This window comes from Ictalurus punctatus, chromosome 8 (assembly GCF_001660625.3).
Source record: "Ictalurus punctatus breed USDA103 chromosome 8, Coco_2.0, whole genome shotgun sequence".
In the NCBI taxonomy this organism is placed as follows: Eukaryota; Metazoa; Chordata; class Actinopteri; order Siluriformes; family Ictaluridae; genus Ictalurus; species Ictalurus punctatus.
This window is the reverse complement of record NC_030423.2, coordinates 2,152,490-2,177,116: the sequence shown is the minus strand read 5'-3', so window position 1 is coordinate 2,177,116 and position 24,627 is coordinate 2,152,490. Positions and strand designations below refer to the sequence as shown.

The window sequence follows — 24,627 nt, the reverse complement described above, 5'->3', positions numbered from 1 at the left end:
TCCAAGGCATAACAGTAAATAAGCTGTAATCTAGCCATGTGTGATAACTCTTCATATGAGGATACTGTTGTGAACACAAAACATCATATGCATAAGGGTGAACTATAATATATAATATATAATATAACATGTTGCTATCAGTATTAATATTTATATATCAATTTATCTGTCTCTCAGCCCTACACAGATTGCTTACATAGACAGCATTTTGTGATTGAAAGTCATCATATATGGCAGGACAGTTGGTTCCTAAAGGTTCCAAATGTGATGGCAGAAAAGACAACATGCAAGGTCGCTGTAAATGACACCTAAAAAATGTTTTATTCTGTCAAACAAGCACTATCGAGTTGAAATTATTGTTTCTGTATAACACCAAAGGAAAAAAAAAAAAAAAAAAAAAAAAAAAGGAGTGGTGTACATGGCAGAATCAACATAGAGATATCATAAAGAGATGAAATTAGGCTTTGTAAGCATGTGCACCCGATATAATTCCACGACGCCGCTGTCATACAGCGGTCAGTTTCCACAAATAATGAAAACCAATCCATTTTGTAAAAGGCAAAATTATTCAACAATGTGTCTAGTAAAAAAGGATCCACGGAAGTCACCGACATCATGAAGCTACGCAAACATGACAACATGTTTCTAAACGACTCATACATCAATTACATCCATGGAAGGGAAGTGAGGACTAACACATGGCACGATACCGAACACAACTCTAATTGGGTGTCACAACTGCAACACAATTTACCAGTCTAGACCAACATATAACTCTGAACTGTGAATTCCTGATAAATAAAATCAATCAATCAAAAAGGAGCATCAGGAAAGAAATACTCGCCGGAACTTGGTACCTCAATGTAAGAATGATAATAATAATAATAATCCATGTATGTGAAAACCTAGCGTGTCTTTTTTTTTTTTCCCCCAGCTCGGTTTTATTGTTGCCAGGCTTTGCATCTGGCTTGACCATTATCAAGCAAATAGTGAGACCTCTTGGACAGTATGCTCACATAGCAGGGAATAAAAGTGACGTCAAGGTTGTCTCAGCAATATCGGTGTCATTATCATGTACTTTCTTTTCCCCAGAAGCCACTCAAATGGCTATTATTTAATAAAAATCTAAGTGCTTGTTAGAAATAAACGGTGGTTGTGGTCAAGCTGTGACAATATTGAGATTTTTCTGGTTATTTTCCATGTCTATACTTAGAATGGTTTAGATCGAACTTAGGCACCAATCATTTGGTATCTGGGTTCAACAACGTCTATCTTAGGTGACGAATAGAAAAATATGTAGAAATATCTTGCCAGCATTAAAGAATGTATCGGGATACATCGAACATGGCTGGCACTTTGGGTATGCCTGGATGCTGTGCAAGAGTCTCTCGTAGAGTACTGAAACTTGAGCTCTGTCCCACTACAAAAGTGATTTACAAAATAACCATCATCATTACAAAAATTCTGTATCGTTTCTTAAACAGCGCTCAGGTAAAAAACAAGTTTTTTTTTTTTTTTTCATCTTCATGTTTATCCACATACTGTATTTACATTGACTCAAATAAATGGAGTATACGAACCAGTTCAAAAGTTGTGCTAGTTGTTCATGAGTCCCTTGTTTGTCTTGAGCAAGTCTGTCCTCTCTTTAAGGAAAATCCTCCAGGTCCTGCACATTATCTGGTTTTCTAGCATTTCCGGCGTATTTCATCACTTTCCAAGATTCCGAGAGCCATCTTTCGACACCGAGGACGACCGAGGGACTCGTACACAACTATTACAAAAAGTTACAAACATTCATTGATGCTCAAGAAGGCAACACGACACATTAAGAGCCAGGGGGGTGTAAACTTTTGAACAGGATGCCTGGTGTAAATTGTTATTATTTTATCTTCTGAAAAAACATGTAAATATCTTAATTAGCGTCCGAAGGGAAGGACTAAATGAATTTTTTTTTAAATAATAAGCTCTTTAAACAAAATAACAGCAATTTACACTAATCGTCCTGTTCAAAAGTTTACACCCCCCACCCCCTGGATCTTAATGTATCGTGTTGCCTTCTGGAGCATCAGTGAATGTTTGCACCGTTTTGTAATAGTCGTGTACGAGTCCCTCGGTCGTCCTCAGCGTGAGAAGACGGATCTCGACGTCGTATAGTCGCCGTTAATATGCGGAAGATGCCGGAGAAGTAAAGAATGTGCAAGACCTGGAGGATTTTTCTGAAGAACAGTGGGAAGTTTAACTGCTCAGGACAAACAAGGGACTCGTGGAGAACTCTCACAGAACACAAACACAGTCGCTGATCATCCAGGTGTATGTAAACTCACGGTCTCAGATGTACAGTGAGTAAATAACACAGACAATACCTACAAATAAAAGCGTAAAAAAGAGAAAGGAAATCCTCCCAATCTCCTAGAGGTGCTGATGCTGTATTTCTTTCTTATTTTTTTTTCTACTATAAAAGGACCATCACTGCTATCATCATCTATGGAGATAAACGCAAGGCGAGAGGCAGTCAAGGTTTTACTGTTAAAATTAAGTTGATGTCAGTGTTAATTTATAATCGATTAATTCCATTCATTTATTCACACTGCTAATTAAACCACTGACTGACTCATTCATTTTTACATGAACTTTCTTCGAGCACGGACGACTCTCCTTATCCTACATTTTTAATTTAAAAAAAAAAAGAAACGGTTTGAATATTCTCTTCCAAGTTCTGTGCCAGACTTAAATCGATTCTTGGTTTCTAAACCCCATTTCTTCCAGCTGTGAGATTTCATTTTTGGCTGTTCATTCACTGTTGCTTTTGGCACACGAGTTTCCTTCCAGCTACACTGCACCCTACGATATTTGATCGACTTTACTTTATTCTGATTAAAACCTTTTCCAATCAGTCAGTACGTTTACACGGACGACAATAATCCGATGTGAGCCCGATTAAGACGATACTCGGATTAAGAAACTGGCATGTAAACGGCGATTATTGACGACCTTAATCCGATTAAAGTCCTACTCGGAGTAAACACGAATGGAATCAAGACGTGTGGAGTGTTCCCGTTTTAGTCGCGTTACCGACGTGCGTTACACACCTTAATCACACTATTAACGTCGTGTGAGAGTTTTCACCGCATACACACACACGGCAGCGCTCAACCGTTCGACGGCAAAGAAGAGAGCACGGCTGCGTCCCAAACCGCGTACTTACCCGCTGTAGGCCTATAGTAGGTGAGATACATGTATCTCGGCTACTATATAGACGGTAAGTACGCGGTTTGGGACGCAGCCCACGGCTTCAAGCAGTCGTCTATTAGCACGTACAGCACGACGAATAATTAACCGCACTGGAAGCGTTCGTACATTTTTTTAAAAAAAACACCCGAAACTGTATACGGTTCCATAACGAAGAACAACTGTACGTCGATACGTGAAATTCCGGATGGACGTCGGACGGCGTGGCGCGGTGACGTAACGATGACGTGCGCTGTTAATCGAACTATGTCCTATAACGTGTAAAACGGGAACATGAAAGGAATCTTCTAGAAGCGACTCATGTAAACACCTTAATCAGAATATCGTCTTATTCAGAATAAGGTCAGCGATTCGACTACCGCTGTCCGTGTAAACGTAGTCAGTGACCTAAAATCCTTTTTCTTTTATTACTTTAACTAACTTCCAAATTCACATTTCAGTGTGTGTGTTCATTAACATAATTAATACTGTCACATAAGTGTCCCATCATTAATCCCGTTCCACTGAACTGCTCAGAATCCATAATACTCCGCTGCTTGCCTTGACATGAGCACAAGAAATACAGGGATCAAAAAATACAAGGGACAGAAGGCTGGTTGTACTTGGAAATGTGTACATAAACACATGATGAAGAAGATTATTACCAACTATATGCGAAAGACCAGTCGACTGATCGTTTAGTAACAAAACTGAAAATCAACATTTAAATATTAAGGCAGACATATGTTCTCCTTTATATGTCCTCATACTGCCGGGTTACCTGAGCGTTTAAAAAGGCTCCGGGTACGACCAGACGGTCGACCAGAAATAGCGAAATTTAACAACAAATATTTCAAACATCTCCACGGTTCAGTGTATAGTTCCTAAATGGTTTGTTTGAGTATTGCACAGGAAACCACTTCATTATTTTTTTCATTCTAAGCAAATAGGAATGGCAGATCACGGAGCTTGAGATAGCACTGTAGCCAGGATACCTTGTACGAAACAGGTAAAATGTTCAACTTCAACCTACGATGACAAACATTTGATCAAATCCTTTTCATACAGGCTGTACTGAACGTTCAACTGATTCTCGTATGTTCGCCTCCCTTCACCTCCTTATTTTACAAAAATCTTCCAATGTCCACTGTTAAGGTAAAAACAAACAAACAAACAAACAAACAAACAAAACACCTGTGAGCTTAGTTTTTCCAGGATCACACCTTGTAGTAAATGTTAGCCGGGCTCTGGGGTGGCATCTCCTGCACTATATAGACGGGATGCCCGTAATCCCCGCTAACTTTTTCGTAATACGGGCAGTAGTTGTTCTCTGTCCGTAAAGGAACGATGATGTCACTGGGTTCAGAGCCACTGCTCCCTACGATCTTAGGACTGGCCAGTGTGCGGAGCGAGAGAGCGGTCGGCCGTGGCTGTGTGGGCTTTTGTTTTTTATGCTTGCACACTTTGATGAGCAGAACAGTGAGGAGGACAATGAGAGTGAGGATGAGGACACAACCAGCACCAATAGCTAAGAACACAGCAAACGTGGAGCCCAAGATGCCTTCTATGCTGTCGTTCTTGTTCTCCTGGTTGATGGTATCTATAAACAAAAAAAAAAAATGGAAGACCATAAAGACACTGTAATTTAAATGTCAAAAGACTGTGTGTGTGTGTGTGGGTTTGATCTAACCGTATCAGCACTGAGTAGTACGCTCGTATTCTAGTATCACACTAGCTTAGTAGCTCGTGGAAAGCGCGATTATTTTAAAAAGCCTGATTTGAATGGATCTTTCTGAAATTTGGAAGACGGACAGGGTCTTATTCTGACAGGTGCGAGTCGCACATCCAGAGACGTCATTCAACAGCCCGGGTTTTTATTTATTTATTTATTTATTTATTTAATTTACATTACCTAAACTGCAATTTGGCAGACGCTCTTATTCAGAGCGACTTACATTTACATATACACCTGAGCAGTTAGTTAACGGTTAAGAGCCTTGCTCAAGCGCCCAGCGCTGGCAGCACAGCGGTGCTGTTATCTGAACACCGAGCTACCACTGCCCTTGCGCTGAAATCCGAGGAGACAAGAAGACATTTGGTCCAATGGCTCCAAAGTGTAGACGCCAGATGCCACGGTCTTCACTTAAACCCCACCCTGTTTACTAACCTTAATGGATGCACAGGGCTCTATCTCTGTTTCTATTCGTTCTGGTTCCAGAGGGGATGATGATGATGATGATGATGATGATAAGAAGGAGAAGGAGAAGGAGAAGAAGAAGAGCATACCAGTGTTTCCAGCTTCCAGGGGTCCTTCCTGGTCTGATTTGGCAGGGTTTAAACTGGCATCAGGTTCAGGCACAGAGGATTCCGCCTGCTCTGTGTCTAGCGCTGCCATGTTGGGGTCTGTGAGAGAGATAAAGGGAGGAACAACAAAAAGCCTAATGAAATATGCATCCCACACACTTTTATAGTACATAGAGAACATGGCCAGATATTAAAATTTCATCTTCCCATCAGCTGCATTTGTTAGGGCGTTCGCTCTTCTTATATATTTCCTACCTTCTGTCACCTCTTTTTTTTTTTTCTTGGTAATTAAACAATAATTTCTATAAAGAACCACTTGTAAACATGTCATGGTTAACACAACATGGCCGTACAATATTATATACGAATACCACACATCTCCACTGTTTTAAAGCTTGTACACACAATAGGACGGATGTCAGATTCCTACACTTTAAATGACCAAGTACCTTCATTACCAAGCACACGATCACACATCTGCAGGATTTTCTATGGATTTCTCTAGATTCATCCTCCTAAATAAAAGATCACTCATAGCTAGTCAAGTGAAAAACTTTCATTATCACTCATCTCAAGGGCCCCAGCTGGCTCCCCTCCGGCCTTTCCGTCTTGTGCACATATTTCTGTTTTGTAGGTTTCCCAACCTACACCAAACCCTCAATAATGTAAAGCCACTTTTTTATACAGGTACTGGATACTATACATAGTGGAAAAAAATCCCCCAAAAAGCCAGCAGAGTCGAGTCGAGTCGTGTCGTGTCGAGCCGTACCGTGCGTTTGAAAAGCGCTATAATTCTGGTGTTCACTTACTTTGGCCGACCTTCATGATGACTTTCATGGACCTCGTTTTGCACACACCTCCTTCTCGGTTCTCCAGACCATCCAGAGACCCATTGGAGGTGGCTAGAGATAGGAACACATGACAAAAGGAACACTATATACATAACTACCCACAGCTCTATGAATGAATGTTTTCTTGGCATCACCACAGATGTTAAATTACCGCACTATGTACTATGCGATGTGTGATATTACTGGCAGCAAACTCAATCTCTCGCATTAGTAAAATCAATAATACTCGTGAGTAAATATAGCAAGGAGTCTACCCCAGTGCGACAGGTCGATAATGAAAAAAAATAATCAGCGCAAAATGTTAGGAGCACTTCACAACACGGGCATAAAAACGCACTACACCTCTACACCAATATTTCAAAAAGATTTTACTATAATCTAAGATCGGTTTTTACAGTAATTGGTCGTTCATGCTCTTACAATAAGGCAGATATACACAGAGACACAGACAATATATTATCAAGGACGAACACAAAACAGGTGAACACAATCAGGCAACAAACAAATGACAGGACAGAGGCAGAGAACAAAAAGAAAACCAAATCAAACATGAGCACATGGTGATCATCATCATGGTGAGCATGATGCAAAAGAGACATTACGACAGACTCAATCAAGGTAAGGATAGTTCTGCGTACAGTACACACAGTGGGGTTAAAAAAAATGCTATTATGTCCTGCATGTCAAATTCTGAATAAAAAAAAATAAAAAATAAAAAACTATTGTACATTACTGTCTTTTTTTTTTTTTTTTAAATTGTTATTTTGAGACAAAACCAGCTCACGTATATCCACGCGAGATCTGACAGATGTCCGCTGTAAATCCTCTGATTATAAGGCATAATATAAAAGAAGAACGATCTCAGTCTATACACAGCCTCACGGGTGGATAATTATTCGGAGCTAAAGAAAAAATCTTCAGGGCTGAAGCCCCGAATGCCCAGGCCAGGTTACCCCCCCCTTGCTGGCTATTGGTTGTCATGGTAACCATATAGCCTCAGAAGCAGGGACGTGCAGAGGGTTCCTCAGGGGCAGGGGCTCAAATGTAAAAAATAAATAAATAAAGGGCTACAACACCAAAGAGCTAATTTGACTACTTTACTAACTTTAATTTAACTCCATGTTCTTATCACGCGCATCGACATTGCAAACAGGTAACGAATATGAGAATGACACTACTAATATTACCGAACGGTATTTTATTTATTTTATATTTAGAGAAATAATTACAACAACGAAAAAAGGCGACTTTTAATCGGAGAGATATGAATCCGAAGAATCGCGAAATAAAACCAAACAAACTACACTAGTACCGCCCACAAATGGAGCGACACGCCCACTCCCTGTATGTCACTTCCTGTAGAAGTCAGTAAAACTATTCACTATTCAATCAAATTTACATTTAACTGCAGAGGCGGTTTCGATTTTCCATGAAATCGCTTAATGATCTCCGATCACGATTTTTTCACATCACTTAAGACTACAGGAATACATGCGTCTTATTACTTAACAAGCTGCAAGGGACTATATGTATTAAGTATAACTATAGGCTGTGCGTGATCTTGAAAAGTGGGTTCATTAATATTCTGTGCTGCGACTCTGCAGCTCGTGCTGAATGGAGCAGGAGCTTTCGGTTTATAGCGTCCGCTGAACGTTCTCCAAATGGTTTCTATGTTTTTTTTTTTTTTGTTTTTTTTTTAAAGCAAAACGACTGTGGAGGCAGTGCTACGGGGGGGGGGTGTAATCCGTGTATAGCCGAACAGAACACCGTGTAACACCGACCATCACTCGCTGTAAACGTATGACGCCTTTTTTTGCAACTATGTGTCTCATATTAGCTCACCCTTTCACTCATTTCGATCAAGAAGCTGTCCGTTGTGTTCGGCATCGTGCCTTTACTGACTACATAACATACATATATTATAACAAGGTCACTCGCATGTCTGGAAACGTAACGAACTTGAGTAGCTGGTACTTACCGACACGTTCCTTCTCGGATCGATTTGAAAACTACCGGCGATAAGCGTATAAAATGCTGCTAATACCTTCTTGATCATTTGAATTCAGATGCTTTTTACCTTAATTAATGTTGGCTCGAGCCCCCAGAGCCCCGCCCCTTCTGCGCGTCCCTCCTTAGAAGCATATGATGGCAAAGCGTTGGAGATATCCTTTATCAAATCATTAGAGCTATGGGGATAGGAAATAAAAGTGATCTTGTACATTGTTTATTGGTGTGTGAGGGCACGGAGGAAGACTCTGAATTTTAACTGAGCTCCGACAGGAAACGTTCCATTTCATGCTTCTTGGCATGTGTGTGTGTGTGTGTGTGTGTGTGCACGCTGTCTCGCAAGCTCTCTCAAGCAATCTCTCTCTCTCTCTGGTTACGGGAGTCACTGAAAGCATGAAGGAGCAGGATGATCGTGATTGATGTAATGAGAACCCCTGCTGTAATGGCTGTGTCCGTGTTGTTATCGAGCCACTCTTGCACTGATGGAGAACCTGGGGCAAGCTGCGAATGTATTATTGTGTTCTATGCTTCGTTAATCCTGCAACGATAATCTGAGATCCAAGGAATGGTCATCATTAAAAAGAAATAGAGCAGCGGGTTTTGGAATAGGGAATCCTAGGGCCACGCTAAGATAGAACAGGAAGTGAGATCATAGTCGGGACTTCCCAGACGACATGAAGATTTGTTCTTAACCGAGAGTTCTCATCATATTTCGTTCCGAATCACCTACAAGATCAAACCTATGAATGAATTTGAAACGGATGAGCCGATCTGGATTTTAATATATGTTCGTCCAAAGGTTTCCCAATAAAGGTCCAATTCTAGTCACCCCCCCCCCCCCCCAATCACCCCAAGTGTCTTATTATGTGCTGATTTTATAAGTCCATTATATATTTTGGTGACTAGACCAGTCGTAGGGTTTAAAGAGCTTACTCGTGCATTCAGAGGATGAGGATGAAATAGCCGCGTCTGGAACGTCCTCATGTAGCCACGGATCGTGTACATAAACATTGAAACAGTCCACGTACTCCCTTTGAATCGAGATGCTGGTTCGGATCTCGTCCGTTTTATTTAATAGAGCCCTGACGTTCGCGAGCAGTACGCTAGGTAGGGGCGGCCGGGTTGCCCGAGCCTTTAGCCTAGCGTGCACCCCACTGCGCTTGCCTCTTCTCCGCTTCCGTCGCGCTTCCTGTCGGTTACGGTACGCGATCCAGTCGAGATTGGAGATTAGCCAGGTGAATAACGCAATCAAAGTCCGGGAGACGGTTCTTGAATTCTTGTTCCAATCTTCAGCAAAGTCTCTCGGTCGTACGTCCTGTGTGCACGGCTTTCCACAAAATGTCAACATTATCCTTCAAGCTGTGTTAGGGAACGATCCCTACCTAAGCGCAAAAACCAATCACGGTAGCATAATTAGTCCATCCGTCTTAGGAAGAGGATAAATCGCTACACTCTCGACATTGGCGCAGAATTACGCTGTCTCTACATGCACACTGCTGATCTATTATTCCGAGCACTGGCTTGTTTCGCAGTCACATTTCGTTAAATCCACTCCTCGTTAGGACGAAGTGCCTACAAGTTCCAGAGGACTCGAGGAGACCATCTGTCCTCCGTGGAGGACGAGTGAGAAAGAGCAAGAGCGAGAAAAAGAGCAGAGGGAGGGGAAGTAAGCTTATTACTCATATCTCACTTGTCTATAGTACGCCAGCACGGAGCGTGGCAAAGTCCACACCAACCCACCGTAGCTCTGTAAGCATAAAGTGGCTGTTGGGTCCTCAATCACGATACACAGGTAGCACACGGTACCCTCACTTCTCCCGGTCCCTAGATAAAACCCAGTCACAGCCAAGCCAACGTATACTGACATGTACTGTGCATCATTTCATAAAAATGTATGCTTATATCTATGGCTACTTTCTGTACTACGATAGCCAATGGTACGATCTGTCCGAAAGAAATGTAAAAATTCGATGCGCAAACACCATCTCAAGATTGAATTGCAGCCAGGTCAGAAAGGGTCAGAAATTCCGACCGGCGTGAGACTAGTACACCATCAGACTTGAAGAATGGCTCATAAAAGTGTGTGTCCAGGTGAGAAAAGCTGGTATCAAACTGACATGGGGTTCTTATTACCAAATCTTCCTGAAGCTTCAGGTTGCTTTTCAAAAATGATAAACTAGCCAGACACTGTATGACAGTATGAATCGCAGATTTTCCTTTTATCTTACATGAATTTATAGAATTATTGGATGATAATGAGTCTTTATTTAATCACGTATACATTACAGCACAGTGGAATTATTTTCTTCGCATATTAGGAAGTTGGGGTCAGAGTGCAGGGTCGGCCAGGATACAGCGCCCCCTGGAGCAGAGAGAGTTAAGGGCTTTGCTCAAGGGCCCAACAGTGGCGGCTTAGCCACTTAGCTTAGCTTAGCAGTGTTGGGGTTTGAACCCCCGACCTTCTGATCAGTCACCCAGAGCCTTAACCGCTGAACCACCACTACCTTTACAAACCGCACCTTTAAGGAAAGTCAAGACGAGAAGCCCATAGCAGTGGTTCATTTCATCGCACCTTTCTACAAACTTGACCATTTTACTGTTCTGCCAAAAACCACGCCCCTTTTTCCTGTTGATTGAATCTACAGAGTATTATCCAATGCAGTTTTCGATGCTGTACAGAGAACCAGAGAGGAAAAAAAACCAAGGTGGACAGGGGAAAATATATATATATATATATATATATATATATATATATATAAAAAACCTCTTCCAGTACAACTAATCTGGTAGGAAACTGAGAACCCATTTGGCGCAGTATTGCCGAATGAGTACGTGACACGTTCCGACAAATCCCAGTGTCGTGACCTTGCTTTCCTCATTAAACGAAGCACAGAGTGCATCGTTTAAAACTAAACATGACCCGTCTGAAACATCTAATTACAACGCCATTCGATGTACAGAAATGCGACGATTACCTACGTCTTTCGAATGAGAACTGTTTCGCTTTGTAGTACATTTATAAACTGGGGCAGTAATTTGATTAAAGGTTAACGTGACACCAAAGGAACCCAGTGTGGTCTTCTACTGTTGTAGCTCATCCACCTCAAGGTTTGATGTGTTGTGCAAGCTGATACGCTTCGCCACAGTTTATTTGCGTCAATACATCCTCCCCGGGAGCTCGAACCAATCTGGCACGGACGCGTTTACATCCGAGATGTCAGTCTGGATCATTCTCGATTTACCGATTGGACGTCGATTACAGATTCCATACCGTTCGAAAAGGTCTACCAATCATCATAAAGAGAAGCCGTGTGTCCAGGCAGGACAAGCCGAGAGCGTGCTATTGAGTAAACATAGCACAAAGCGCACCTGCCCACGCTGCATTCACTCCCAGTGAAGCTGTGCACTCGGGTAGGACTCAAAATGATGCACTAAAAGCCTGTCGTGCAACGAGTGTTAATCTTTCATCACGTTAAAACGGCGAGTACATGAACACATAACACACTGACTGAAGCACAAGCTTCGGTAGCTGTAGACGGTGGCTTCAAAGGAGATTTTCAGGCATGCAAAGCACTTTTGGAGTATTTCACTGCAACCTTTTCCCAAACAATGAGCATTTTTGTTAAAATATAAATAAATAAATAGCAGAAGAAGTGTGAGCAGGATTGGTAGATGTTACTTAGTTTCATACTTATTCGAAATCAGTGGTAAAGAAGAAAGAAAGAGACAGAGAAAGAAAAACATTAAGATCTTAGATCTTTAAAACATATTTTATCCTCAGAATTCAATAATTTATCTTTTTTTTATATATATATATATATATTAAATAGGCTAATTCTTGTTGTGCCCCCTCCTCCAAGCTATTGAAGGCTGCGATTGCGTACAAGGCCAATTATGCAAAAAGATCATTTACATACAGTATGTTAATCTCTGTGTAGTGTAGGTAAAAATAAATAAATAAATAAATCCCAGTTTCTCTGAATCTGTAACTTTGGTATCAGAGCATGCTTCATCGTTGGGAGCTACTCAAATGAAAGAGGGAAGGAAAAAAATTAGGGAAATGGGACATCACTGCATTATTCCCTTCCCTCTGAAGAAACGTTAACAGGACATCAATCGAAATCTGGACATGAAACGAGCATTCCAGAGATTATACATTAAAATCATACAGATGTAATGAACAAATGCTTGGCTTACATGTGATGAAGTAATCTTTGTTCCTAATGAACTCCAGACCCATGTAGTTGGGGCTGAATTCCTGGAACTTGATGGTGAACTTGATGTCCATTTGAGGTTTATTACAGGTGACCAACACGTACGGGTCTAGCACAGTCCTGCAGGATCCTGCTTGTTCTTTCTTCACGAGATAGAGCTTGTAATACTCATACAGCTGGCCTGATTCTGCCTTAGGACAGATAATATCCACCTTGTCTCCAATATCAGGATAGATCACCAGGCCTTTGCCACTCTGGAACCTGGATTACAAAGAGAGATGATTATGAGCAGGTTATGAATTTCCCCAACATATGAACGGATATTCTATACACATGGGTACATTGTAAAGGCCCTTGTAGCCTGTGGATGGGTCCGGATTCCTCCTGGACCACTCGCGTTAGGACCGAAACGTTTAAAACATGAGAACGGTGATCAGTCGTAATTTTAGATTGATTTGCAGTGACGCTTCCTTCTAAGGAGACCAAAACCATGACGTGAAAATGTTCTCTACGGAATAATAGAGCTATTAGACCCCCTTAGTGTACGGGTAAAGCATTCAGGCCTGTACCATTCTCTTGGTATAGCCACACGTTGACGTACTCGCCCACTCGTCCGGAATATGGTGAAGGATCATTCAGCAAATGTCAGCCTATGTTTTTTGCATATCTGAATTCAAAATGTTTGTAACCTGACAATAATAATCCTCTCGACGTGGCTGTGGACAGATTGTTATTGCTGACATTTTTATGCCCATAATTTTACAACTTTCCCGCAGATCTGCCACTGCGGCCATCTGCACCCTCTTTCAAAGTCACCTAGACTTTTTCTTCTTGCCAAGTTCATCCAAAATTGAGGTCAACTGCGCCCGCTCTGTATTGTTATACACGCCATGTAGCATGGTAGGATGTGAACTGCATCGTGCGGTCCACCTGTATGAAAGCTTCTGCACTTGTTCGACTTCCATCTATTCAGTCTTAGAGAAACTCACAGTAGTGGGATTAAATTTTCCCCCTTGTAGTGTTACCGAAGTACGTTGTATTATATCATATCGGGAACGTTATTCCGTTCAACACGGTCCTCGTTTGTTGCCTCTCGTTGATCTTATTCTCCTGGAGGGATCCGTGTTGGTCAACCGCTCCTCCAGAGGGGAACGATGGTCTTGAATCTCCTTCATTTGTACACAATGTGTCTGACTGTAGATTGGTGGAGTCCAGATTCTTTAGAGATGGTTCCGTAACCTTTTCCAGCATCGACAACCGTCTTTCGAAGGTCCTCGGAAATCGCCTCTGTTCGGGCCACGACACACGTCACAGACACGTGTTGTGAAGATCAGACTTCTTTGTGAAGACCGATCCCCTGTTCTCACACCTGAGCGTCGTCCCATTGATGACTCTAATTTCACCTTCAAGTTAACTGCTAGGGGTTGACATACTTTTACGCTCAAAGATGTGTCACATCGGATCTTTTTCCTTAATAAATAAATAAATAAATAAATAACCAAGTATAATATTTATTCCCTTGTTCGTTTCACTGGGTTTTCGTTTTCCACTTTAAAGACTTTTTCGGTCATATTTACGCAGATATAAAAAATAAATAAATAAATTAAAGCGTTCACAAACTTCAAGCACTGCTGTATATTTAGCCTTTTAAAAAAAAAAAAAAAAAAAAGTACCTAGAGTTAACCATAAGAAGTGTGCTCTTGTCTACCGTTTCCATATGAAAGAGCTCCCTGGCATCCGATCGCTTTTTGAATCGGAGTGGTTTTTGGATTGTGCCGGCCCAGCTTGGCTGCCATGAGCACCATGCCTGCAGAGGGGATCTTTACACACCATGGAGAGCCATCTGGGGCCATGTTTTCTACCTTGACAGAGGGCAGTCGGCTTGGCTGTGGCCACTCGGGCAGGAGAAACAACGGGGTAAAGAGAAAGAGGTTTCCATGTCAGGCGTCTGTCTGGTTGCAAGCTTCTAAAATCTTAACCAAACCCGCCCTGTATTCTCCTTCAAGTTAGCGTCGGTTTCTCTTCTTGCTACACGGATACACGTATGTGGAATATTAATCAGACTCGAGGTGTCTCGTTACACACAGTATTGTGCGATCATCATCTGAGACACCCTGCAGTGGCCCGCCTAGCCCTTATCTCCTTATGCTAGAATAAAGGGAATTTTTCACATTGAGTACTGAAGGAACGCAACACAGAATTTTGCTCTGTTCCTTGCTACTGATTGTACGCCGGGACAGTTTTCACTCACATGCCACACAATGCTGAGAATAACGTGTAGGGGGATTCTTCAGCCTGTCTGTCTGCTATGACATCTTCATGGCATGCGGATATCTGATGTAATCTGAACAGGGAGGTTAAAAATAAATAAATAAATATATATATATATATATATATATATAAATAAATAAAAACACCTTCTGTTAGTGCATTTCAGGTCTATTATTTGCTAAAATAATAATAATAATAATAATAATAATAATGGGTTACCTTGTTCATATCAAATGGACTTTTGTTTTTAAAAAAAAAACTCTCATGATTCTTAATAAAAGGAGGTTAAACTTGCAATATGTTTTAAGATATTTTTGTTTGTATTAATGTGTAAAACTGGTTGATTTGTCAATTGTGATTTTGAGATAGATAGATAGATAGATAGATAGATAGATAGATAGATAGATAGATATACACACACACCTATAAGTCAGTGTTGGATCTTTAGTTTCTGAACCTCAGATAAATGACGACAAGGGAAAGAAAACATAAATGTTTAAGAAATACCGCGAAACGCACACATCATCTATTTCAGTGATGGGAATTTATTTGAGGAGTCACTGAACGTCTATATCCATATATAAAATTTCGATATTTCTGCATAAATATGACCTAAAACATCATCGCATTTTCGCAAAAGTCCTCCAAGTGCGCAAAGAGAACCCAATTAAACAAATGAGATAAAAATATATATATATATATATTATACTTGGTCATTTATTATTAAGGGAAATGATCCAGTGTTACATATCTGTGAGTGGCAAAAGTATGTGAACCTTTGATTTCAGCATCTGATATATATAACACCCTTGTGCAAAGTAAACAAGCAAATAATGGCATTTTCCTCATTTTTATATGCAATGTAGTTTACCGCTTATATTCAGCCTGGACACTTCAGAAAAGTCTTCATGCGTTCAAATTAAGATCAAATTTAAAAAGGGAAAAGGCGTTCCCGTAAAATGTCGAACCCTACATAAAGGAGAAATAACGCTTCACGGACGTCCGAGACGTCTCGTCTTCCGTGATGATGAAGCGGGTTTAACGTTACTCGGCCGCATTATTCTACAGTCTAGTACAGAGTTCAGATGATGATTGAGGGTGCACTGAATTTAGTCGGTGATCCGGCTTTCTCATGCACCGGGCAGCGCACCTTCGCATACAGCGAGCACGGGCACACCAAACCAAAAGAGCCATATAATATATGGGGGCATTTATGATATACAGCCCTACAATTTCAGAAGCTAGAGAAGCCAACCCCAAAGCCTCGTCTCTCTAATTGCCGACTTCCATTCACTTGAATGTCAAAAACGTTGCACACACACACACAATAAAAGCACAAAAAAAAAAGCTGGAAAAACGGGCAAATTTGCAATTCTAATCATCCCCTCAACAATTCTGGACAGCCAAGAAACAGGCAGCATTCTCCTCTGGGATATCATTTGCCTGACTAGAAAATAATGATGTGCCATCATTGCCATGGATACCACCCAAAAGAAAAGAATTGAGAGGATATTAATACAAAAGCTCAGCACACAAAATGAATTAGTGTAGAGATCGGGCGGATAGGAGGTTAATGAGTCTTCTAGCTTTTCTAAGAGAGCTCGTATTTCCCTACAGCTTGCAATCTAACACCTGGGGATGAGCATGTTTTAGCGGGTCCCTCCGTCAACCATTTCCGGCTCTTCGCCAGACTACATGGGCAGAACCACAGCTCTTGGAGGGACGGTCTTCCAAATATTGAATTCATTGAGAATATTACCTATAAAGCCGACAAACTCAGTTTCTGAAGGTAAAATCACAGGGATGTTATAGACAAGGCCATCTGTTACATTCTACGCCGTTTGAATTATATTTACATCAGTGGAATTTGACGGACACCAACATCCGTTCGTCTTGTTTTAATACAACTGAGCAGTTGAGGGTTAAGGGGCGTAGCAGTGGCAGTGCTGGGATTTAAACTCTCAACCTTCTGATCAGAAGGCCAATATTTTAACCAGTGTAACACTATCGGTAATATCAGTGAGGTCAAACCAACAGGAAAACATTCTTTCACTAGCATGATGGTCTTATGGGGAAAACAGAACTCCTGAACAATATTACGTTTGTTTGATCGGACAAGGACAGAGGCAGCCATCCGATTTCATCCGTCTTCTGTGACGGGTGTCTTATTTGTTGTGAGCCCCGGAATATGACTCAAACGTGACAACGAAAATACATTTCTATATGTCTTCAGCTCCCTGTGGCTACAGTCATGGCCAATGTCATGGCCCTAGGAAAATGAGCTACAAAGCAGTTTGAAATTTTTGGGAAAAGTAATTACCCTTTTGCGCATTAGGGACAATGCTTCATGGCGTGTTATCATGTTAGCAGTTTGTATATTATATGCAGTGCTGTGAGAAAGTATCTGCCCCATCTCATACTAAATAGTTTTAGATCTTCAAATGAAATACAACATAAAGCAAAGGCAACCCGAGTTGACACACAATACAGGGTTTTTTTTGTAGACTGGACATTCTCCTTTAGGATTTTCTGGTAGAGAACAGAATTCATGTTTACTTCAATTATTCCAAGTTGCCCAGAACCTGAATCAGCAAAGCATCCCCACACCACCACACTACCACCACCATGCTCGACCGTAGGTAAGGGAATTCACTATTTGTTTTACGCCAGATGTAACGGGACCCCTGTCTTCCAAACAGTTCCATTTTCGACTCATCGGTCCACAGAACGTTCTCCCAAAAGGTTTGAGGACCATCAAAGTGTGTTTTGGCAAAATTCAGACGAGCCTTAATGTTCTCCTGGGTCAGCAGTGGTTTTCACCTCAACACTCTTCCATGGAGGCCATTTTTGCCCGGTGTCTTTCTGATAGTGGCGTCATGAACAGTGACCTTTATTATGTCTTTGGCTCTTTTGTGACTTCCTGGATGAGTAGTTGATCTTGGAGGAATCTTGGAAGGCCGGCCACTTCTGGGAAGGTTCATTACTGTGCCGAGTTTTTCCATTTGGAGTTAACGGCTCTCACTGTGGTCCTTCGGAGCTTTTGAAATAGCTTTGTAACCCTTCCGATACTGATCAGCACCTTCATCATCATTTCTGGATTTTTTTTTCACCTTTGCCATAGTGTGTTGCTGAGTAAGGCCTTTTGACCAACTTCATGCTGTTGAAAAAGTTCTATTTAAGTGGTGATGTGATTGAACAGGGTTCGCAGTAATCAGGCCTGGTTGCGTGTAGTCCAGCTGAACCCCATTATGAACGCAGTATCATACATTTGGGGAATTAGTAACTACAGGGACAAATATATTTTCACACAGGCCCAGTTGGTATTGGAGAACATTTTTGCTTCAATGAATAACATTATCATTTAAAAACTGTAATTTGGTATGGATGTGTGGAAGACAATTGTCTGCAAAATACTTCCATACCCATGGGACTACTAAGATATGTTTTATAATAAATATTGAGTATTGCAAGCGTCCATTTGGTGCAGTGACACATTATCAGCTAGAGAGCCAGCATCATATCATCTATTCAATTAGCTCTGCCCCCAGAAATGGGTTCTAATGGTTTTTGAAATGCCTGTCACATCCATCTGTTCCATGGCCCCTTCGACTCGGAGCCATGCCATAGCACAATGATCTCATGACACTGGTCCTTCTCGGATCTTTTCAAATCTCAAACAAACTACCCCCCTCCCTTTCCTCTTTCCCCATACTCCCTCCCTTTCTTCTTTTGCTGTCCTTTCCACCCCTCGTACCTAACACTCGGAAATAATTCGTTGCTCGAGTTTGAAGGAGTGAGTTGACGGGCTGTGCTATCCAATGTCGAGACTCGGTTTAGCACTGTCACCAGTTCCCATACTTCACCAGGCCTCCAAATTTCACTGTCAGCATTGAAGGCAGTTGCTGTGAATGAAATTCACCGTGGGGGGGTGGCGGGGACGTGGCGGGGATATCTTTATTTTTATATTTTAGTTTAAAACTTTATGTGAACGCAAACCAATTCCTCTTGCTGAGAAAAATGCATGGAGATTATATCGCCCTGGGAAAGCTCTAACGATGACCATTATAAAGACACAACTGTGTAAGATATCTCTTTAAACCCTAGGTGGACCAGTTGCTTCTTATACAGCAGTTCATCTGTTTCTCATACAATGACGAGTTTCAGCTGGGCATTTTTCCTGGCCTAAGGAAATCGGAGAAAGCTCCTAGTTCCCGCTCTTTGTAATGGAGATCCACAGTACACTGCAAACGTTTTAAACCCCCGAGATTGTTTTTAAAATATATAAATGGTCTCTTACTACTTTTTGCAGGACTATTCTACGCCTACTTCATCAGTTGTCAACAGAAAAGAAAAAGAACAGATTTCCAAAAATTTCAATGTTACAATTTTATAGACTTGATAAATAATAATAATAATAATAATAATAATAATAATAATAAGAAGAAGAAGAAGAAGAAGAAGAAGAAGAAGAAATCAAGATTGTCTGGGATTTTAAACAAAAAGCAAATTATTATTTGATTTTAGTGGTTGTTTAACTGTTTAGTGCTCATTATAATAATTAATTTAATATCTAAATACTTATAATAATAAATTCATTTTCACCTTACAGAATTTCCTTAGATGTGCCCAAGAGAGACATGAGGTATGATGGTGACATGAGGGTTAAAAGAGTGATACATGAGGAGTGAGACATGAGGAGTGAGACATCAATTAGGATTAACAGAGTGATACATGAGGAGTGACAAATTAGGGTTAGGGTTAAAAGAGTGATACACGAGGAGTGATACATCTATTAGGATTAGGGTTAAAAGAGTGATACATGAGGAGTGAGACATCAATTAGGATTAGGGTTAAAATAATACATGAGGAGTGAGACATCAATTAGGGTTAAAAGAGCGCTACATGAGGAGTGAGACATCAATTAGGATTAGGGTTAAAAGAGTGATACATGAGTGAGACAAATTAGGGTTAGGGTTAAAATAATAATACATGAGGAGTGAGACATAAATTAGGATTAGGGTTAAAAGAGTGATACATGAGGAGTGAGACATCAATTAGGGTTAGGGTTAAAAGAGTGATACATGAGGAGTGAGACATCAATTAGGGTTAGGGTTAAAAGAGTGATACATGAGGAGTGAGACATCAATTAGGGTTAGGGTTAAAAGAGTGATACATGAGGAGTGAGACCAATTAGGATTAGGGTTAAAAGAGTGATACATGAGGAGTGAGACAAATTAGGGTTAGGGTTAAAATAATAATACATGAGGAGTGAGACATAAATTAGGATTAGGGTTAAAAGAGTGATACATGAGGAGTGAGACATCAATTAGGGTTAGGGTTAAAAGAGTGATACATGAGGAGTGAGACATCAATTAGGGTTAGGGTTAAAAGAGTGATACATGAGGAGTGAGACATCAATTAGGGTTAGGGTTAAAAGAGTGATACATGAGGAGTGAGACCAATTAGGATTAGGGTTAAAAGAGTGATACATGAGGAGTGAGACATCCATTAGTGTTAGGGTTAAAAGAGTGATACATGAGGAGTGAGACCAATTAGGATTAGGGTTAAAAGAGTGATACATGAGGAGTGAGACATCAATTAGTGTTAGGGTTAAAAGAGTGATACATGAGGAGTGAGACATCAATTAGGGTTAAAAGTTTTTACTTAAGACTTTTGCACAGTACTGTATACCAATAGGATCAAAGCCTACTGTAGGTTAGGGAGGAAGGGGATCATGGGAGTCTTCCTGCAACGCTTTCATGATTAGAACTGAGAACGATCACAGAAATGCCTCGGCTGATGTCAGACTAGCGCTCACCAACGGACTATAAACCTACAGACCACTCAGGAACTCACAATTGACCGCTGCGCACGACTCTGAAGCTAAACCGGGCAAAAGTAAAAGGAGCGTACTGGAGACCTTCGAGCAGAGAAAACAAAGTCGCTGGAGCAGACATGGCGGTTTCTGTGCAAATACAAAGATGCTTTATATCCGTTTGCTGGGCTTGTTTGCAGACTGGCCTGGATAAATACTGGGATACAGAGCTGCCATCGAATATGTCACAGATGTGATGAGCGCTCTAAAAACAAGTCACCGAGTCTCCGAACCGGTTTGGTATTTTTCATTCCCTCGCTTTTGTTGTTAAGACGGATGAAATCTCAGATTTAACGTGTAAATGTATTCCGACTTTCACACACTCAGCGGCCCAATTTTATTTATTTATTTATTTTATTTATTTATTTATTTATTTTTGACAAAAGACAGTTACCTCAACTTTAGGGTACAAATATCAAATAAAAATCCAAAGCCACAGGTGTACATGAACTCAAATGGGACGATCATACTCACAATCTTCGCACTGACAATTAATCTCCGTAATTAACGTCCTGTTATTGCTCCCAGCACGGAAAAGAATGGACTTGATCGGCTTAATCGACCAGCTATACAAGTACGCTGGCCACCAAAACTAACTTCTGCTGAATAATTAATTCTTTCCGGTCACTATACATACACAATATTTCACGCTTTACCTTTCGGTAGCGCTTGATTTATTTCCAGAGTCTTAGTGAGCCCACAGCTGAACACATCCATTTTTAATCAGCTGGCGGCTTGTAGTAGAATATTGATACTTATCAGTACGTCTGAACGAATGGAAATTGCTCAAGAGAACGGATCGTTATTAGTTTGTGTTACTATCTAAATGAATTATCTTCAGCTAAACGTGAATATCCAAGGGATTAACGGTGGATTAGTGGTTCGCCTCACACCTCCAGGGTCGGGGGTTCGATTCCCACTGCGTGTGTGTGTGGAGTTTGCATGTTCTCCCCGTGCTGCAAGGGTTTCCTGCGAGTACTCCGGTTTCCTCCCCCAGTCCGAAGACATGCACGGTAGTCTGATAAGCATGTCCAAAGTGTCCACGGTGTGTGAACGTGTGGGTGTGTGTGACCCTGCAATGCATTTTCACCCCGTCCAGGGTGTCCCCCGCCTTTCGCCCCATCAGAGTGAATTTCAATGGGATTTATTTCAATCATCCAACCATCCATTTTCTACACCACTTATCCTACTGAGAACCCGGAGCCTATACCAGTAGGATGAGCGGTATAGAATAAACGTATGGGGACGGATTATTTCAATAAATCACGTTGAAATTCACTTTAACTACACTAACAGGTAAGAAGTTAAAACGACTCTTCTGTTGTAGTAAGGGAAGTGTATCTTCATGTATTGACAATTTCTGACTCTACAGGCAACTCCTTGCTGGGGAAGAAAAAAAAAAACTACAAATACCATTACAAACCATTAAAACCATTACATTATCATTATTGGACTCTGTTAGTGATAATTCAACACTATATGTTTGGATTTCATTTTTTTGTTGTTGTTGTTTAAAGAAAACGTTTCTAAATAAAAGGTGGAGGTGTGCTTCGATCGTTGCGATGATACCGAGTGCATATATCTAGTTTTGGGATTTCCAAGCTAAGAACTAGCTCATGTCAGAACCTGTATTAACAAGAGGACAGGAAAAATGGAAAAAGCACATACTTACTTGGGATTTTGCGAGCTCCAAATGATGGTGTCCAAGGATTTAGCTAATGGTAATGTGAACCTGCATGCGATTATACAAATCCAGATGTTAAATGAACCGCAAGCACCAGCCATTGCCACTGCTACCCGAGATGACACTCAAATGGGATTATTATTATTATTATTATTATTATTATTATTATTATTATTATTATTATTAGCGCTGGTTATCATTATGGAGCATGATGGGCTCGTGTCCCTCTAAGCAGTTTTACAGAACAAGTCTTTGTCTGAACCGCATAAAGAGTTTAGATTGGGTAGACCTCGTGACCAAACGGTAATAGTTTGGAGAGTCCATTAAAACCGTGGGTTCACGCTGAGAAATTTTTGTCGTTGCATTAAAAAAAAAAAAAAAAAGGTGCATCAGATCGTTAGCGTTTTAAAAGCCTGCTTTGCACAGAGACCGTGCAGCCAAGGCGGAATATCCGCGGTGTCGCTGTCGCTCGGGACAGAAACTGGACTTCTGCCTGTCGCTGTGATGCATCACGCACGAGCCGCGGTTTTGTGCATCTGTCCGCGTGCATTTTATGTCTCCCCGCGGGTCTTGGTCTGGTTTACAGCGCGATTCTTTCATTCAAAAGTTCTGCTTTCCATCGTTCACGACACACTGCAAACACGGGAGTCTATTCTCAGAGGTGGACACTGCGATTCACTGCCGTGCAGGACGCAGTGGAGACTGGAGCGGTTGCGCGCGTGCCGCTTTCTGAACTTGTGAGGTCGTGCAGGAGGCCGCTCGTGCAGACTGGGACAACCCATTCACGTATCATAGCCAATCAGAGCACAGATCCAACTTTGCGGGGGGGTTTTCCCACTCATGTTCCGTTATTTCTGGGTAAATATGTAACGCTGGTGGCTGTGAAAGGTTTTATCTTTTAACTGGTTGTTTAGATGGTGTTGTTTGTAAGTCAGCGTATGTTGGGGAAGGTTGAATACAGTCTGCTCAAAATTTGTCGTTAGGCAAAGGTGTCTAAACATTCAATCTAAATATAAAGCTAGTACGGAAGCCCTAAGCGGTCATGCGTTATTTATTTATTTATTTATTTATTTATTTATTTATTTATTTATTTTCTGACGTTTTCTCGTGATCTAGACTTAATTTTCCCTTGTAATCGACATCCATCGTCCCGAAGTCAATGGGTTTTGTTTTTTGGTTTTTTTTTTGTTTTTTTTTTTTGTTAAACGCCTGAAATAAGGTCTGATTAACACAAGCTCAAGATATGTTCACGTTTTATACTACGCCATAAAATACATCAGTAATAATCCACTCAGGATTTTTATTTGTATTTAAAAAAAACAAAAAACAAATTATAATATAAAATAAAAAGCTTTTACGTGTCTTGAAAAAGACGGTTGCTAACAAGTGGTTAAATGGTACTACAGAAGTTGTCGCGGACATTAAACGTCATCACGCTGAATAGGAAATCTCCATTACAGCCTCGTTGTATTGATGACTTCCAGATTAATGTCCGACACTTGAGAAGGGGACACACACCCCTCTCTCTTAATTCGGAGATAAAGTCCATCTCTACAGCGGGGAATTATTACATTTATGATGGAAAAGATGCCAACGTGCATGTAACACCAATTCCATTCACAAAGCGCGAGATTTTCTCGCAACAAAAATAAAATTTAGAATGCATGGCCGCTTAGGGCTTCCGTAAGCTAGCGACAAAATAACCACAAGCAAATTGCCCTCGAACATTTCGACAGTTTATCATAATTCTGTTGCGTCTGCTGCCCACACTCCAGTCCAGTAGGTGGCGGTAATGCACCTTAAGTTGGTTTGCCAACCGCCATTAAAGCCAAAAGAAGAAGAAGCATTCCGCAAGGTCAGGTCACATGACAAAATTAGGCGGAAGTGTCCATGACAACTGGGAACTCGGAACTTTCCGAGTTCCCACATTAACGCGTTCACAACAACGCAGCCGTGTGAAGTCGTACACAAAAACGAGCGCTTACTGTAAGTTGTCTGTAAGTATTTTCCTGTCAACGGCGCCGAAAATTACGTCAAAAGAGCAGTTTGATATAAAATATCCTACAGAGCGATTTAACATCCCAAACATCAAAGTATCACCCACTATTTGGCGATTTCAAGTATAAACAGAAACTCAAAACGACTGCTTAAAAATCACGCTATTAATTCTTGCTCTTGTTTTGTTTTTTTCCA

General features: G+C 41.0%; 1 protein-coding gene across 1 annotated transcript; it reads right to left on the bottom strand.

The window, feature by feature from the left end:
* Positions 1 to 915: 915 nt before the first annotated feature.
* On the bottom strand, positions 916 to 24,157 carry efnb1 (ephrin-B1). Its single transcript, XM_017473406.3, has 5 exons — positions 22,423 to 24,157; positions 12,588 to 12,865; positions 6,342 to 6,434; positions 5,515 to 5,631; positions 916 to 4,828 (listed from the first exon to the last, which is right to left on the bottom strand). Exons 1-5 carry the CDS (start codon positions 22,533 to 22,535, stop codon positions 4,446 to 4,448), a joined length of 984 nt encoding a protein of 327 aa, XP_017328895.1. The 5' UTR covers positions 22,536 to 24,157; the 3' UTR covers positions 916 to 4,445.
* Positions 24,158 to 24,627: the final 470 nt, after the last annotated feature.

Coding starts and splice junctions, on each gene's coding strand:
- efnb1 (XM_017473406.3), bottom strand. CDS start 22,535: ATGGCTGGTGCTTGCGGTTCATTTAACATCTGGATTTGTATAATCGCA. Junction 12,866..22,422: donor TGGAGCTCGCAAAATCCCAA/GTAAGTATGTGC, acceptor TTTGTAATCCAG/GTTCCAGAGTGGCAAAGGCC. Junction 4,829..5,514: donor CCTGGAAGCTGGAAACACTG/GTATGCTCTTCT, acceptor TTTTGTTTATAG/ATACCATCAACCAGGAGAAC.